This window comes from Euprymna scolopes, chromosome 23 (genome assembly GCF_053919585.1).
Source record: "Euprymna scolopes isolate OS-2025 chromosome 23, ASM5391958v1, whole genome shotgun sequence".
Classification (NCBI taxonomy): domain Eukaryota; kingdom Metazoa; phylum Mollusca; class Cephalopoda; order Sepiida; family Sepiolidae; genus Euprymna; species Euprymna scolopes.
Window position 1 is genome coordinate 13746194 of NC_136504.1, and position 20254 is coordinate 13766447.

The following is a 20254-nucleotide window of genomic DNA, read 5'->3' on the forward strand; positions in this document are numbered from 1 at the left end:
GCAAGTATAAATCATGTAGAATATCTGCATGAATATAATTACACGTAATAGTTAATTAAAGTTGATCATCTCATAAGAAAATCGAAAAAACAAATAAATCATGTAGAATATCTACATGAATATATTTACACACAATAGTTAACTAAACATGATTATGTCGTTAGAAAACCAAAAAAAAATAATAGGGAATGAATTAAAATGAATGTTTAAAAGAATATGCAAATTAGCTAGATCTTTTGCAGAGGAATGCAATTCCACGACCCATATATAATAAAGTTGTATTTTTTTTTTAAATAAATAGAAAAAGGGGGTTTTAATATGATTATCAATACACACACACATAAAAAAATTATATGAGTATAGATTTTATTGATTTTCTATCTGTCTTCGTCTTGTTATTTCCATGCGTTCCCCCGTCGTACATATTTTATACACGTCTGGAGAATAGGTATCCCAAATCCATTTCTATTCCCACTTTTTATATTTTCTTTTTTTTTATACATATGGCTACGTCATCGTTTTTTCGCTGTCCTCAGCGGATTTCGAGGTATAACAATGTTAATATTCAATGTTGCTTAGACTAAACTTCTTTTCTTTAACGATTACAAGAAACCTTCTCAACCGCTGACTACCATTACTAATAACTTTGTCTATGACAACAGCATATTCTTTTCATTGTTTTGATCCTCAAGTATATACCCGACACAGACACAGTTAATCAACCAAGAAGCACATCACTCTATATAAAAGCATACAAGATATCAACGAGTACACACTCGAGAGTCAAAACAATGAAAAGAATATGCTGTTGTCATAGCCTTACTAATAATACTCTACTCGAAAGTTCGGTTTAACATTCACAAGCAACATGAACTGGAACAAATACATTTAGGACATTCTCAGGATTGCTGCAAGGAAGATGTGCTCTCTCTACTGTGCTAGAAATTATTCACACCTGAGAGCATCCTTTATTTCTAAAAGGCAACCATTTCCCCATGCGTGGAGTATTGCTGTCTCATTTGGGCTGGTGCATCTGCTGCTAGTTTCTCGCTCTTAGACATGACCCCAAAATTTCTCCAATCTAATAGTTCTGGCACTGTTAACCAAACTTCAGCATCTGTCCCATCGCTTAAATGTGGTATCCCTCTGTTTTACAAGTATTTTAATGGGATGTGATCTGACCAACTCTTGAACTTTCTCGACGTAAATTCTCCCAACTAAGCTGACAAGCAGCAAAATCCCACCCCTACACGGTAGAGATCCCTAAATATTGGAAAGTTTCTTCTCACAAGTTGCTAATTTTTAAAATTCTTTCTCGGGTCCCTGCTTCTCTGACTGTACTGACATGCAGAAGTTCAAGTGTAATGTGAACAGACATCTCGCTGTTCAACTGTATACAGAGAGTCTTATAGATATGGTCCAAAATAGTAGCACTTTACATCTAAGTGGCACTGTGCCTTATTTGGTGTGAAACAGCACTAAAAAAAAACCCAGAATTGTATGACTTTCCATCTGAATCAACATCATTTCTAAACCATTGAAATGAAATTTATGAAATTTGCTTTACTGATGTCCTTTTCTATTCCTTGCAACCTCTTTCTCACAGAAGAGACGTAGTGAGTCTATCTCTACTCTGTCGTTATTTTCATGACAGCTGCTCGACTGAGCTTCACTCTATGGTCCCCTCCTTGGAAAGCATTCCCAACAAACATTCATCTAGCTACAACCACTATCAACAATTTCTTCTACTTACTGTTTGTGCCTAAAACTAAATGCAAATTCCATAAACAAAGTTTTTTCTCCCTAGAACTGATCACCAGTAGAACTCTATACTGTCGGTGTGCTTTCCAGCTGACTACAAGATGGTCGTCTTCAAGTCCAATGTAAACAAGTTCCTGTTGAGCCGTCCTATTAAATAATCAAATTCTACCCAATTTCCATCATTACTGATCATTACAGTCTTGTCTCACCGAACGTCTGGCACTCATTAACACTTGTCCTGGAGTAGTATTTGGGCCTTGATAACCATAAAATAGTTATATCTTCAATTCTTCCCAATTTTTTAAAAAGTATATTAGTTTTTAAAGCTTACTCACCTAAAGATGGATTAAAGTTGGGAGGTTCAAAAATACTTGTTTAGACATAAAATCACTGAAAGAATATAGAAGTGACTTTTTTAGGACATAATTTAGGATATATATTCATTCTGTTGTGAGTAAAGGGTAAGGGTTAAAGTTAGAATTAGAGTTAGAATTAGGGTTAAGACTAGAGTTAGGACTAGAGTTAGAATTAGAGTTAGAGTTAGGGTTAGGGTCAGGGTTAGGATTAGAGTTAGGGTTAGAGTTAGTGTTAAAATTAGGGTCAGGATTAGGATTAGGGTCAGAGTTAGGACTAGGGTTAGAATTAGGGTTAGGGTTACAGTTAGGGTTAGAATTAGGGTTAGGGTAAGGGTTAGGGTCAGGGTTAGGATTAGAGTTAGGGTTAGAGTTAGTATTAAAATTAGGGTCAGGGTTAGGATTAGGGTCAGAGTTAGGACTAGGGTTAGAATTAGGGTTAGGGTTACAGTTAGGGTTAGAATTAGGGTTAGGGTTAGGGTTAGAGTTAGGGTTAGAATTAGGGTCGGTTAGGGTTAGTGTTAGGATTAAGGTTAGAATTAGAGTTTTTTTAATGTTTTTTTTATTCAATTTTCACCCCAAACAAGGCACAGTGCCACTTTGAAGCAGGGGGCTACTATTAGGGACTTAATTAGCGGGGTCATTATGAAGGGAGAAGAGTAGAAAGATGTTTGTTTACATTACACTTGAACTTCTGCATATCATTGCAGTTGGGAAAGCAGAATCCCGGAAGGGAGTTCCAAAGACCCGCAGTTCTGGGGAAGAAACTATTAGAGTAAAAGGCTTTCTTGCACCTAGGGATCTCTACTGTAAAGGGATGAGACTTAGTAGCTTGCTGGGTTTGTCGGGGGTAGTTACGTCGGGGAGGTACAAGTGTTTGCAGTTCGTCAGAGCATTCACCATTAAAGTATTTGTAGAACAGGCAGAGGGATGCAACATCTCGTCGATGGGACAGAGGTTGAAGCCTAGATGACAGTTCAGGACCTATCAGGTTGGCGACTCTCTTTTGAACCCTGTCCAGGAGCGAGAGACAAGCAGCAGATGCACCAGCCCAGATGTGACAACAGTACTCCATACATGGGCGAATGGTTACCTTATAAAGGTATAGGATACTGTCAGGCGTAAGTAGTTTTCTAGCACGGTAGAGGGAGCCAACCTTCCTTGCAGCAGCCTTGCAGCAGCCTTGCAGTTAGGGTTAGGGTTATGATAAGGGTTAGAATTAGGGTCAGTTAGGGAATTAGGATCAGTTAGGGTTAGTGTTAGGATTAAGGTTAGAATTAGAGTTAGGGTTAGGGTTAGGATTAGGGTTAGAGTTAGGATTAGGGTTAGAGTTAGAGTTAGGGTTAGAGTTAGGATTAGTGTTACAGTTAGGATTAGAATTAGGATCAGTTAGGGTTAGTGTTAGGATTAGTGTTAGGGTAAGGGTTAGGGTTAGGATTAGTATTAGGGTTAGAGTAAGGGTTAGTGTTAGGATTAGTGTTATGGTTAGGGTTTGAGTTAGGGTTAGAGTTAAGATTAAGGTTAGTATTTGAGTTAAGATTAGTGTTAGGATTAGGAACTTGGTTAGAGTTAGGATTAGGGTTGTGGTTGGATTTAGGGTATATATTCATTTTCTCATGAATAAAGGAAATCTTATTATTATATCTCATTTGCTTCTAGACTGCGATCTTTACTCCTAAACTAAGTAATCGATCATTATGAATTTTGGAACACATCTGCTGTAATGGTGGTTATATTTAGCCAAATTTGAATTTCTATGAATTATTTTCAAGTTTTTATTCAGGAACCTAATATAGTTTAAACATTTCATTTGTAAATTTAAATATATCAGATTTGCTTGGAATTTGATCCATAGTCATTAAATATTAATTGAACAAAATTTTCTAAAATTCAATTACTTATTAAAACCGATTAAGCTTTAACCGTTTTAATTTATTTCAGAAATTTTATAGAATCATAATTAGGTAGTGTTTTTCTTTTTACAAAATTAGAATAAGGATTCTAGACACAAGGTTTACTTGGATGATTTCTTGATTTTAATTTCCGTTAAGGGGATATAGAAGTGGAGCAAAACCGTTTTATTCAGAAAATTAATATTACCGTTCTTGTGATGAGTATATATATATATATATATATATATAGAAAAAGTACCCGTCGTTGACTCGCTTCAAAAACAGCCTACAGAAAATGGACTCTGATTTATGAAAGTATGATAGGTTATGAAAAGGAAGGGTTGTAAAGAGATAGCTTCGAATTTGGGGGTATCAAAACCAAAGCAAAATATGATGAAAGTAAAAATAAAATAGATAAGCCCCATAATTTATTATACCATACCTGTTCACACTGAAACACTTATCACAATATTCTGTGAATCTATATTAAAAAAACCTTGTTAAATTTTGTGACATATTTCCATTCTATGGAGGTCAGGCGCGAACGAACACCCCATAATTTTATTATACGATATTTCTTCAAACTGAAACAATTATCAAAGTATACTTACGCAGATAGATATGAAAAGTCTTTATTTAAGTTTGTGCCTATTTCCATTCTATGGAGGCCAGGCGCGAACGCACACCCCACAATTTTATTATACCATCCCTATTTAAGTTAAAACATACTTATCAAAGTATTATTATGTACATCTATATCAAAAACATTTGTAAACGTTTTTTTTTTATTTTTTTATTTTTTATTTCCCTACTTTGTGGACCAGGCGCAAACGCAGACCCCACAATTTTAATGAACCACTGTTCTGCCAGATCAAACATACCCATTCCTGTGTCTCGATACATCTTCTATCATTATATGTAATCAGTTTTTTAAAATAGTCAACCATATAGGAGCCTATTCGTGACCAGACACACACACACACACACACACACACACACACACACACACACACACACACACACACACACACACACACACACATTCAGCTTTATATTTTTTATATATATATATATATATATATATATATATATATATATATATATATATATATTTCTGTAGAAATATATTTTCTTATTATTTATTATATATCAATCCTTATATAAGAAGCTCAAAGTAATTACAGAGCAATACAGGGAATAAATCACAAAATGTTATATTCCAAAATTTATGATGTTGACCATCTTATAATTTATTCCTTTAATTCAGTTGACTTATACAATTCTTGACAGTATCTGTTTCGTAGTGCAAAATCAATCACTTAATTATTATATAAATCAGTGAATCTATTATGCCTTTAACTCATCAGAAGAAATAGCAACAATCAATCCGTCAAAAGGAATTGAAATGTGATTTGTCATGGTAAAAATCCGAAAATTGGAAGAGAAGTTGCAGTTACCTTTATATTTTTACGGATGGCGTAATGGAACAATATAAAGATAACTGCAGCTTCTCTTCGACCCAAACCGATGAAAAAGTTTGGCCCATCTCTGAATACCCTTTATGTAAAATTTCAAATGGTTAGACAAGAAATTGTCTGAGTAATTTGGTAGAGACCGCAGAGGTCATTTTTTTTTTTAACTTTGACCCCTATTATGACCCCTTAAAATTTATTGTTTTGGGCTCAAATCAAGTTATTAAGTTGGATCCATGTCCAAGGAAGCTATATCTAAAATTTCAAGTGTTTAGACCCAAAATTGTCGGAGGAGTTTGGTAGAGTTCTCAAAAGTCAAATCGTTGAACTTTGACCCCTTAACAGCCAAATTTCTTGTCTAAACATTTGAAATGTTACATAAAGGGTATTCAGAGATAGGGCAAGCTTTTTAATCGGTTTGGATCGAAAATTTGACCTGCCAAGGGGTCAAAGTTCAAAAGATTTGACTTTTGCTGTGTCTAGCAAACTACTCAGCCAATTTTGGGTCTAAATATTTGAAATTTGTATATAACGGGTATTCAGACATGCGGCAAGTATTTTAATCAGTTTTGAGGCGAAAATTTGGCGGCCAAAAGTTAAAAGTTAAAAAGGTTAAAGTTGAAAGAGTTTACCTTTGCAGATTCTACCAAATTTCTCCGTCAATTTTGGGTCTAGAGATTTGAAATTTTAAATGTAGGTAACTTGGACACGGATAAAACTTTGTATTTTGAGTTGAGACCAAAATAATAAATGTTAAGGGGTCACAATTGGGGTAAAAATTAAAAAAAAAAATGATCTCTGCGGTCTCTATGAAATTACTCAGACAAATTTTGGTCTAAACATTTGAAATCTTACATAAAGTGTATTCACACATAGGACAAGTTATGAACAGTACATAGCGTCTGAGCAAAGCCGGGCTGAACGGCTAGTATATATATATATATATATATATATATATATATATATATATATATATATATATATATATATATATAAAATAAATTTTCCCCCCTTTTCCTTGTACATATTTGTGAATTATTCCACGGATTTCGGCCTTTTGGATTATTTTGGACCATCTTCCAATTACGCGATTTCCTTGGATTTTACTTGTGAGAATGGAAATTTAATTAACTTTCTTGGATTTACATTTTTGAATTTTACCGTCATTGGATACTTTACCTTTCACCAGACTATCCATTCATGTGTAATCACCTTTTTCTTCACCATATTCCCTCTGCTCCACTTTTTGTTATCAAGTAAAATCTTTGACTTACTTGCAGTTTCATCGAATACTTTTGTATGCAAAATCCGACCCTGCATTTTGCTAATTCCTACCCTCTGATGAGAAGGAAAGCATTTCTTCGAAACTTTGCGGATTAAGGACTATCAACTTATTAAGTGTTTTCTTTTCAGATTAAATATGTTTTTAACTCTTTTTCAAAGTGTTTTTTAACATGTTTTATTAACTATTTGCTATATATATATATATATATATATATATATATATATATATATATATATATATATATATATACAGAGAGAAAGAGAGAGAGAGAGAGAGAAGGGCATATATTTCTTAATTGTGATCGTATCTATTATTTATAATTAATTGTTCCTATATTGTATTAAATTCTATACAAGTCTGCTTAGTAGATCACCGTCTTACTCTCCACCATTTTCCTCTGTCTATAAATTTTCCTTCGTTTCATAAGATTAGATGGTTTTCATTTTGTCAACAATATGTGGTCAACCATACCCGACTTTTCAATAACTTCATGCATTACGACATTCCACTGTTCTTCTAACCATACTTTAAGTGGACGAAAGGTCTCACCGTTATATAGTTTTCCACATTTAGATGGAACCTCATACACACAGTTTAGTCTTGCCTTTTTTGTTTTGTTTTAAGGGGCTTGACTTACACAAGATGCTTTTGGAGAGTTCAGTCACTCCTGAATATTGTAATATAAAGAATTTTGTCCTGAAGACATATGGGCTACATATTCTTTGGATTTTTCCAACAAGTGCTTCATATATTGTATACAAATTGTTGTGAATTGTTGGGTGGTGTCTTATGGTGTTTTCTTTTTTTATTTTTTTTATTACATTTTCACCCCAAACAAGGCAAATTGCCACTTTGATGTAGGGGGCTACTATCAGGGACCTAAGTTCCAGAGGTACTATATAGGGAGTTTAGCAGCAAGATGTCTGTTCACATTACACTTGAACTTCTGCATATCAGTACAGTTGGGGAAGCAGGAAACCGGAACAGAATTCCAAAATCCTGCCGTTCTGGGGAAGAAACTATTAGAGTAAAAGGCTTTCTTACATCTAGGGATCTCAACTGTGTAGGGGTGGGACTTTGCTGCTTGTCAGGTTTGTCGGGGGTATTTTCGTCGAGGGGGTACAAGGGCTTGTAGTTCGTCAGACCATCTACCATTAAAATACTTGTAAAACAGGCAGAGTGATGCAACATTTCGTTGATGGGACAGGGGCTGAAGTTTAGATGGCAATTCAGGACCTATTAGGTTGACGACTCTCTTTTGGACCCTGTCCAGGAGTGAGAGACTAGTAGCAGATGCACCAGCCCAAATGTGACAGCAGTACTCCATACGTGGGCGAATGGTGGTTTTGTAGAGGTACAGGATTCTTGTGGTGTTTGGTTGAGATTTCTTGGAGCTGATGTCATGCTCTCTGGAGAGTTATTTCAATGAAGAGTTTCTCTTAAACTGCCAATCTCCTCTTGATATGTATTGCTGTTGCTGCATATTGCTTTTTGATCAATATTGTAGACAATGAAGGATTCCTTTCTTTACATTATATGGCTGGTGTGAGTTGAAATTTAGAGTCTGTCTAGTGAAAGTTGTCTATTGATATACAGATGACCTAAACCCATAATCAGTGCAAATTATCAACACATCCAGGAATGATAATTTGCTATTATATTCCTTTTTCCATCGTGAACTGTATAGATAGATGGATATAGATGGTTGAACATCTTCCTGATGAGGCTAGAGTATGAATATTTTACGCACATATCATAGCCACATTGTTGGCTTTAGTAGTGTTGATCCTAATGCCATTTCCTTAAAGTATTCCATGTACACATTGGCCAGTACTGGGGATAATGGTGATCCCATAGCTATTTTTTCCTGCCGATATATTTTATCAGATCTCATCATGAAGTTAATAGTTTCTACACAGGAAGTCAACACGATTTTTAGAGGTGGCGAACTTTAAATTGACAACTCTGTTTTTTTTTTAACTGCAGTTTTGGCAACTATCAGTTATTTTTAGTTCGGCTTGGTTTGGCAATTCATCGTGAGAAAACTGACACCCAAGCAGCGTTTGCAAATTGCAAATGACATGATCAATTTAATGAAATATTTGATGAACAATTAATTCCACAAAATGGACCTGTCACCTCGCTCGTGCGATTTAACCCTATCAGGTTATTTTCTGTTGAGGATATGTGAAGTCCCATGTTTATGCTGGTAAACAAGACACAGGAGATCACTTGGAAGACAACATTCGACACGTTCTTGCTGAAATACAGACTATATTAATGTGTAGAGTTTGTAAAAATTGGACATCTAGATTATGCAATATATGCGCAAGCAGCAGCCATATGCCCTAAATTGTATTTAAATTATAAATGCCAAAAAAATAATGTTTGACAAAAACATATTTGTTTGACAAAAACATATTTGTTTGACAAAAACAATTGTTTGACAAAAACATATTTTTTTACAAAAACATATTTGTTTGACAAAAACATTTGTTTGACAAAACAAAGAACATATTTGTATAATAAAAATACTTGTCTGGGATTTATTTCAATTTAAAGTTCACCGCCTCTAAAAAATCGCCCTTCATTATCGATTGAGATACAAGTGCGTTCTTCCGGTGAGGAACTTAAGCCAATTTATCTCATTTCTGAACATTCACATCATCTAGACTCACACCAGTTCGTTGGAATAAATAGGAACATTGTTGATTTTTTCCACAGAACTGAATTATTGATATACAATTAAGATTTGTCGATTACTGTAAGACTTTTTCCAAGTTATGTACACATTTTTATGCAAACAATGCAACAGGGAGTTTGCTTTTTGGTTTCGCAGTAAATAGATTATATAAAACATTGCTTTCGTTTCATTTATTTGTTTCATTTATTTGCTTATGCAACAGAACATTACGAATGATGTGATTGAATGTTTTAAAACTTGATAAAATCCCAGACAAAAAAAGAAAAAAAAAATAGCTGTTGATCTTAATCATATGCTAGCCGTCCTGTGACCGTTCAATATGCAAATGAGATGCTGCCGATTTGAATAAAAAAAAAACCCCTAATTTTCAGCAACGATGAATTTAGAGCTGTAATCTCTCACCGCTATGTGTTGAATTTGAAAGTGTGGTCTTTGATAGCAGTGTGTTGAATTTGGAGTCGTTAACTTTAACAGCAGGGTGTCGAATTTAGAGTTGTGATCTTTGACAGCAATGTGTCTAATTTGAACCCGTGATTTTTTGCTAGCCGTAGTGTGTTTAATTTATAGTTGTGATCTTTGGAGTCGGAATCTTTGACCGCAGAGTGTCGAATTCAACCCCGGAAATTCTTATTTGAAAGTACATAACAGATAACAATTCATTTGGGAAAGTGCAGAATAGTTAATAATTGATTATTTGCTGACAGCTGGACGCTGCCGAAACATCGAGAAACTCCCCATCTTAAATGCAAAACTACTGTTTGTTTTCACTAAAACTTGAAATCTGAATTGTATAAACATTAACATTATAACATAACATTAGAATCTTGTTTACATTTTGTTAATGATGACGAAGAACTGCAAATGGCAATAAAAGCAGCAGCGGCAACAAACCGCCATTAATGATGTTTTGACCTCTCAGCTTGACCTCTCAGCTGAACGCTGGCTGGGAGAAGCTTTTAATTTTGTTTCTGATTAGTCCAATCAAAAACACCCCACTCTACGAACAGAAATAGGTTCCGGAGCTTATAAAAGACAGTGCTCACTACAATCATTCCGTTTTTAGCCTCAAGATTTCTACCCTCTACGTCGCTTGGATTAAAAAAAGAACTTAGTTCTTGTCCAACATTTCTCCTATTTAAAATGAATAAACAAATAAATAAATAAAAAGCTGTATGATGTATGCACCTATGGTTAAACAAAAATATCATATTCCAAAAATCAAATAGTTTTATTTTTGTAAAGAAAATCATTTTTAAGCGATTAATGGAATACATGGGCATTACAACAAAAATCTTGCAAGTTTGAATTATTGTTGTGCTATCGCCTTTATTTCTTGAGATTATTTTAAAGATGGCAGTACAAGACAGTAACTCATACAATTTGAATTTTTATGTAAAAATAAAACTGCTTGATCAATTTGTGTGATTTTTTTAAATATGATATTTTCGTTTCACCACGGCTACATAATTTATACAGAATTTTTTTTTTTTTTTTTTTTACAGTGTAATTCTAGATAAAAACAAAGAACTTTCTTGACCTGCAAATCTCCGCACGTTAGCCTTGGCTACATCCAACATGGCGATAGCCGCACGCACGAAAATGGACTTATATCACGGTAACACACACACACGCACACACACACACACACACACACACACACACACATACTTACAAGCCCATATTAAGTTGGTCTACATTTATAACAACTAATACGTACATACAAACATTCTTCTAATATGAACTTTTCTCCGTTCGAAGGTGTTGCTCAGTTTTGCCAATTTCGGTTTCTTTTTGCTTGGAACAGCCGAAAAGGATTTTTAGTACAAGGAGAAACAAAGAAAAGTCATATGATTTTCTTCTGTTTATTTGAATTAAATTGTTTTTTATTATTATTCAGTACAGATCGATTAGTTTAGATAGAATTATATTAGCATCAATAGGATTTATTGGTGTAGCTGCAGTTGAGTGTTGTTATTAGTTTTTTTAATTGTTGATATATGCGAGTTTTATTATAAAGTTTACTAAACAAATAAAGAAAATTAGAAGGCTCTAATTTAACATATATGGATGCATTACCGGGAGTTGATCTGCTCTCTTTAAATTGTATATATAGTTTCTATATTGTATATATAGTTTCTATATTGTATATATAGTGTCTATATTGTATACATAGTTTCTATATTGTATATATAGTTTCTATAGTGTATATATAGTTTCTATATTGTATATATAGTGTCTATATTGTATATATAGTTTCTATATTGTATACTAGCAGGGGTGCCCGGCGTTGCTCGGGTGTTTGGAGGTGTATGCTGTGCAAAAAAAAAAGCAAAAAACAAAATAAATGGTTAATTTTTTAAAACTTTGACCCCTATTATGACCCCTTAAAATTTATAGTTTCAGGCGCAAATCACTTTATTAAGTTAGATCCAGGTTCAAGGAACCTATATCTAAAATTTCAAGTGTCTAGACCCAAAATTGTCGGAGGAGTTTGGTAGAGTTCTTAAAGGTCAAATCGTTGAAATTTGACCCCTTAACAGCCAAATTTCTGGCTGACACCCGTCACATCGATTTTCCCAAATCTCAGTACCCGGTATTTCAAATTTCGAGTCTATAGACTAAAAATTGACAGAGTTATTGCGTAGGGAAATGTACACAGACAGACAGACAGACAGACAGACAGACAGACACACAGACACGTTCACTTTTATAGATATACTAGACCACCCGTGACCCGTTGGGTCAGTACGTTATATTAGCTATGGAATTCATGTATGAGCGTGACACTTGTGGCATAAAGAAAATAGTTTTTTTTTACATAACAGAAGCATTTCTATGAAAGTATATTAAAATGAAAAAAGAATATAGATAGATTTCTATGAGTCGTTCTGTTTATTATAATTGTTATTTTTTTTTAAATTACAGTTACTGAATTATAAGTGGTTGGTCATACTTATAGGTAAATATGCACTGAACAGGTATCATAATCCTTATTATAGTTAAATTCAAATTTTGATATATCATCTTTTAAATGAAATTGTTAGTTGAAAGTACAGAATAATAAAAAAAAACACTCTCCACATGTTAATAATGGCTTTTTAAATAGAAAATGAAAATAAAATGTAACTTTTTCATTTAATTTAAGCAAACATTCAGTACCCATTGTGTAAAGGAAAACACTATTTAATGTAATAGAAATGTGTGCATTTACCGATTCAGCTTTCCGTTTGGAAATGTAAGCAGACGACTTTAAAAAACATGGGAAGAAGAAAAAGAAATTTTTTTGTAATAACGCCCTCTAGTAAAAAGGTCTGCATTAGTTAAGGGGGATAACTCTATCCAGTTTTACATCGCTGCCTTTTTCTCTCTCTCACACATACACGTAACTATTTCTCGCGTACGTAACGAAAACAGAGGGAGTAGGAGTGTTGAAATCTATTAGAGGGAAAGTGAGAGGTGTTTTCTTTCCATAAATTGTATAGGGTAATATTTCATATTATCAATAGATTCATAGATAAATAGATTTTATAATATATATTATAATTATCTATGAATCTATGTATTATTTGTATATATAAATAACTATTTGATCAAATTAAATTAAATTGTTTGTATTAAAAGCGATATAAAAATTCCGGAATTGGAATAACGGATTGCAGACGTTGCTATTAACGCATGCGCAACCGGATGTTGAAAACCGGAAATCTGATTGCAAACATACAAGATCCATAGACTTTTAGTATTATATAGATAGATATAGTTTCTATATTGTATATATAGTTTCTATATTGTATATATAATTTCTATATTGTATATATATAGTTTCTATATTGTATATATAATTTCTATATTGTATATATAGTTTCTATATTGTATATATAGTTTCTATATTGTATATATATAGTTTCTATATTGTATATATAATTTCTATATTGTATATATATAGTTTCTATATTGTATATATAATTTCTATATTGTATATATAGTTTCTATATTGTATATATAGTTTCTATATTGTATATATAGTTTCTATATTGTATATATAATTTCTATATTGTATATATAGTTTCTATATTGTATATATAGTTTCTATATTGTATATATATAGTTTCTATATTGTATATATAATTTCTATATTGTATATATATAGTTTCTATATTGTATATATAATTTCTATATTGTATATATATAGTTTCTATATTGTATATATAATTTCTATATTGTATATATAGTTTCTATATTGTATATATAGTTTCTATATTGTATATATATAGTTTCTATATTGTATATATAATTTCTATATTGTATATATAGTTTCTATATTGTATATATAGTTTCTATATTGTATATATATAGTTTCTATATTGTATATATAATTTCTATATTGTATATATAGTTTCTATATTGTATTTATATAGTTTCTATATTGTATATATAATTTCTATATTGTATATATATAGTTTCTATATTGTATATATAATTTCTATATTGTATATATAGTTTCTATATTGTATATATATAGTTTCTATATTGTATATATAATTTCTATATTGTATATATAGTTTCTATATTGTATATATATAGTTTCTATATTGTATATATAATTTCTATATTGTATATATAGTTTCTATATTGTATATATATAGTTTCTATATTGTATATATAATTTCTATATTGTATATATATAGTTTCTATATTGTATATATATAGTTTCTATATTGTATATATAATTTCTATATTGTATATATAGTTTCTATATTGTATATATATAGTTTCTATATTGTATATATAATTTCTATATTATATATATAGTTTCTATATTGTATATATATAGTTTCTATATTGTATATATAATTTCTATATTGTATATATAGTTTCTATATTGTATATATATAGTTTCTATATTGTATATATAATTTCTATATTGTATATATATAGTTTCTATATTGTATATATAATTTCTATATTGTATATATAGTTTCTATATTGTATATATATAGTTTCTATATTGTATATATAATTTCTGTATTGTATATATAGTTTCTATATTGTATATATAATTTCTATATTGTATATATAGTTTCTATATTGTATATATAGTTTCTATATTGTATATATAATTTCTGTATTGTATATATATAGTTTCTATATTGTATATATAATTTCTATATTATATATATAGTTTCTATATTGTATATATATAGTTTCTATATTGTATATATAATTTCTATATTGTATATATAGTTTCTATATTGTATATATATAGTTTCTATATTGTATATATAATTTCTATATTGTATATATATAGTTTCTATATTGTATATATAATTTCTATATTGTATATATAGTTTCTATATTGTATATATATAGTTTCTATATTGTATATATAATTTCTGTATTGTATATATAGTTTCTATATTGTATATATAATTTCTATATTGTATATATAGTTTCTATATTGTATATATAATTTCTATATTGTATATATAGTTTCTATATTGTATATATAGTTTCTATATTGTATATATATAATTTCTATATTGTATATATAGTTTCTATATTGTATATATAGTTTCTATATTGTATATATAATTTCTATATTGTATATATAATTTCTATATTGTATATATAGTTTCTATATTGTATATATATAATTTCTATATTGTATATATAGTTTCTATATTGTATATATAGTTTCTATATTGTATATATAATTTCTATATTGTATATATATAATTTCTATATTGTATATATAGTTTCTATATTGTATATATAGTTTCTATATTGTATATATATAATTTCTATATTGTATATATAGTTTCTATATTGTATATATAGTTTCTATATTGTATATATAATTTCTACATTGTATATATAGTTTCTATATTGTATATATAGTTTCTATATTGTATATATAATTTCTACATTGTATATATAGTTTCTGTTTACTCTTGACACCAAAACTCTTAAAATGTTTGCTTGGTATTTTACTTCTTGAGAAGAAGGCCATGTTTGTCTTTGTTGAATAATAATGGTGTCACAATAAAATACTGGTTTCTGGTCAACCATATAACTAGTTTAAGGGTAGAGTTTTTGTTGGCCAGTCCAGTAACCTCTTCCTTCCCTATTGGACTCTTGAAATTTTTTTTTATCTTTTTTTTTTTTTTTTTTATCTAGCCTGTTTGGAGTCCATAAGATTACATGCTGATGGTGGGGTTTCTTTCAAGCTTGTCTTGAAGTGATTCTACCTTTTTCTGCGTTTTCATTATCATGCCTTCTGCTAATCTCACAACAATCACCTCAACATTCCTTATGCTAACATAAGAGATCCCAAGACAGACTCTCCTAATGTCCAGTCTTTTCTCTTTTGCAAATCTCACATCCTGGTTCTTTTTGAGTCTAATTTAGAATCTTCTATTGAATAGCAACGCTTTATATGTGTTACTCATTATTTGCCTATTGTCACTTAGATTCTTCTATGCATTTAAATAGCCTTTCTCTTTATATTCACAATTTATATTCTTCTGGGCTTGACCATTACTCCTGATCTTAAATGGAACATGTACATCAAATCTGTTGCCAAGGCCGCTGGAAAAATGGTCGGATCTTTCTATCGATCCGGTAGATATCTCACTGCTGATGCAATTCTCTATCTATATAAGAGACAGGTACGTCCAAGGATGGAATACTGTTGCCACATCTGGGCAGGAGCTGCTAGAAAGGACTTGGCCTGCCTTGATAGAGTTCAAAATAGACTTCGTAGCCTCGTAGGAGATGTCCTTTTCTCTTCCCTGCAACCTCTATCTCACAGAAGAGATGTTGCGAGTTTGTCTCTGATGTATCGTTATTTTCATGGAAAGTGTTCGACTGAGCTTCAATCTATGGCCCCCCCCCTCGCCAAACTTTCACAAGAAACACTCGTCTAGCTGTAAACACTATCAATAATTCTCCCCACTCTTTATCTGTGCCTAAACCTAAACGTAGATTCCATGAACAATGCTTCTTTCTTAGAACTGCACGCCTGTGGAATTGTCTTCCGTTTTCCTGCTTTCCGGCTGTCTATAATGAGTCTGTTTTTAAAATGACTGTTTTCAAAAAGGACTAGGTTTGTAACATTGTTTTGTCAACACAGAAAAAGTGAGTAGTTAATTTGCTTTCTGATTCAATCACGTTAATTATTTAGAGTGCAATGGAATTCTCAAACAACTTAAAACCTTGACTTAAAAAAATGGAATTCTCAAACATTCTCGAGTGTTACTTAAAACCATGTTTTAGCAAGAAGAAAAAAGATCTAAAACAGTAATTTATGATTAGTTTACTCATTTACAAGATACTTTCAATTATCGTTATAGTCAAAGAAAAAAATGGCGTCGGAAATTTATCCGATTTCAAATTCGACGCGGTACAGAATGCCCGCAAACATAAACGTATAACATAACTGAATGGGAGAGGAGAGAAAGAAGGTTAAAAGAAGTCTTGTTTAAACTGGAGAGGAAGAGATGTTATTTTACAGGAAATTCCCCGATGTGAAGTACAAATTTGCAAATATTTCCCTTGCGAGCATTCAAGAACGCCAAAATAGCAATGGAAATAACAACGTAATCGCTGTTTCCAATAAACCAAAATAAAGACATTTACGAGTTTACAAAATTGTAGTCATAGCAAACGACTACAGAAATAGAAATTAGAATATGAGAAAGTACAGTGCTTATGCAGTTTTGTTACCGTATTATTTTTTCAATCGTATTTTTAAGTTTAATTCAAGTTTTACGATAACTTTTTTATTATATTGTTAAGTGAAAGTACAGAATAATTACAAAACACCCCCTCCCCATGTTAAGAATGACTTTCTACATAATGATGTCATTATTTCTCTTCCCTGTAACCTCTTTCCCACAGAAGAAACGTTTTCAGGGCAAGTGCTCGTCTGAGCTCCAATCTATGCCCCCCTTGCATGACTTTCACGAAAAACACTCATCTAGCTACAACCACTATCACTAATTCCCCCCCACTCTTTATCTGTGCCTAACCTAAACGTAGATTTCATGAACAAAACTTCTTTCTTAGAACTGCACGCCTTTTTGGTTTTCCTGTTTTCTAACGGACTACAATATGGTTTTCTTCAAGTCCAACATGAACAAATCCTTGATGAGCTATCTTCTATAAGTAATCCAATTTACCAAATTTCCACTACTAACGATTACTACGATATTTTCCCATTGACTCATTAACCCTTATCCTCGAGTGGCCTCCGGGCTTTGATAAGCGGTGACTCCTTTGTAAAAAAGAAAAAAAAGCAATAAAATATAGAGGTTTACATAACTGTTGGTAAAAAATACAACACTGGCGACCATGTTAAAGTTGAAGTTTCAGAAAGAGTAAAAATAACTCAGTCATGTATTTTCCTATTTCTCCGTTCATTCTTCGATTTTCTGCAAAATATCGCCAAATGCAAACTAGCTACTACCTATTTCTTTTTTGCTGCTGTCGCTCTCGCTAAAACATAATTTAAAGTAAAGCTTTAAAGTTCAAAATAGACTTCGTAGCCTCGTAGAGGATGTCCTTTTCTCTTCCCTGCAACATATTTCTCACAGAAGAGATGATGCGAGTTTGTCTCTGCTTTATCGTTATTTTCATGGCAAGTGCTCGGCTGAGCTCCAATCTATGGTCCCCCCTTCGCCAAACTTTCACAAGAAACACACGTCTAGTAGAAAACACTATCACTAATTTCCCCCACTCTTTATCTGTGCCTAAACCTATGCGTAGATTCCATGAGCAAAGCTCCTTTCTTAGAACTGCACACCTATGGAATTGTCTTCTGTTTTCCTGCTTTCCAGCTGACTACAATATGGTTGTCTTCAAGTCTAACATAAACAAGTTTTTGATGAGCCGTTCCATGTAAGTTAACAAATTTACCGAATTTCCATTACTAACGATTACTATATTGTCCAATTTCTACTGTACACTCTTTAACCCTTATTCTCGAGTGGCCTCGTGGCCTTAATAAGTGGTGATGCCTTTTGTAAAAAAAACAAAAAAAACAAAAACAAGTCAAGATGTTTTGGAATAGTGCCGAAACCTTGCCAAAACACTCAAAATAATGAATGTGACTAAAAAAAGAATTTACCGAAAAATAAATTTATTTGGTTTAGATTTCTCCCCAAGTTAAATAATTCAATTTTCACGAAAATAATTACAACGTCAAAAGTAACCTTTGGCCCTTTTAATGTCATTTAGTACATTTTTCCAGCATAGCATATTAACAGAAAAAAAAGTAAGTAAATTTTATTGCTGTGGAACTTATTCGTGTGAATTACAATCATGAAATATTAAAATAAATCAGACAATAAGATCCAATTGTCTAAGTTTTACTTACGTTGACCTCCCACTTCAGTAAACAAATGCAAGACTATTAAACGCATTTTTGTTCTTTCGTTCGAATCAATAAATTTACTAACCTCTGTATCCATGTTTTTACAAGAAAGTATTTTCTTGAAAATAGATGACGTCACAAAATGTGCTTTATTCTTTGATTGCCAAAAACTACTATTCAATCTTTATGACGTCATCTACTTACAAGTAAATAGTCTCTTTTTAAAAACATAATCATCAGTGCCAAAGATAAGAAAGCATATATTTAATAATGTATAGAACTTGGCCTTCGCGACAAGATCAAAGTGTAGTATCTGTTCCGGCAGATACTGCAAGCTATGAATAGCTATGACTAGCAAAGACCAGATGTGGGGGCAACCCCACATGCCTGACCTTTAACCAGCTCCCATTTCCCACCTCTCGGGAGCTGGTCCCCTTTTTCCCTTCCCCCTCCCTTCACTCCTCACATTAAAAATTGGCCTTGTGCCTAATTTGCTCGGTGGGGGAGCAAATAAATACCATCTGTTCCGGCAGATGCTGCACTTAAGATAATTTGTACCAGTCAATGGAGGGGAAACCCTCTATACTGGGACAATTATTATTTTTGGTAACCAGAGTGACCCCTTTTAGGGGAGCTGGTTTTTACCTCACATTAAAAACGGTCTTGTGCCTAATTTGCTCAGTGGGGGAGCAAATAAACACCATCTGTTCCGGCAGATGCTGCACTTAAGATAATTTGTACCAGTCAATGGAGGGGAAACCCTCTATACTGGGACAATCGCCTGGGTAATACCTAGGAGGTCCACCCTCCCAGGCCTTGCCACCGGGCTTTCGGGTGGGGCAAGTTTATTGCTTGCTGCCTGAGGCGCCCTGACCGGGGAATGCCGACGGGGTTACTCAGGCAATTTTTAAAATTGCAGGAGTGCCCCTCCTTTAGGGGAGCCTGCGGGGTTCCCACTTTCCGGCCTTGTGCCACATTTTGCTGAGGTGGGCAGCAAATAAATATCAACCCTCTATACTGGGACAATTATTATTTTTGGTAACCAGAGTGACCCCTTCAGGGGAGCTGGTTTTTACCTCACATTAAAAACGGCCTTGTGCCTAATTTGCTCAGTGGGGGAGCAAATAAATACCATCTGTTCCGGCAGATGCTGCACTTGAGATGATTTGTACCAGTCGATGGAGAGGAAGCCCTCTATACTGGGACAATTATTATTTTTGGTAACCAGAGTGACCCCTTTTAGGGGAGCTGGTTTTTACCTCACATTAAAAACGGCCTTGTGCCTAATTTGCTCAGTGGGGGAGCAAATAAATACCATCTGTTCCGGCAGATACTGCACTTAAGATAATTTGTACCAGTCAATGGAGGGGAAACCCTCTATACTGGGACAATTATTATTTTTGGTAACCAGAGT

The 20254-nt window shown here is 32.6% G+C and overlaps 1 protein-coding gene across 1 annotated transcript in view; it reads right to left on the bottom strand.

Annotated features, from left to right (window-relative positions):
* LOC145245768 (cilia- and flagella-associated protein 58-like) overlaps positions 1-18980 on the bottom strand; it is a 139643-nt gene extending 120663 nt beyond the window's left edge. Inside the window, exon 1 of the mRNA XM_080107377.1 lies at positions 18926-18980. Within this exon, the coding sequence (XP_079963503.1) occupies positions 18926-18937 (12 nt within the window). The 5' untranslated portion in view covers positions 18938-18980. The remainder of the gene's footprint in view (positions 1-18925) is intronic.
* Positions 18981-20254: the final 1274 nt, after the last annotated feature.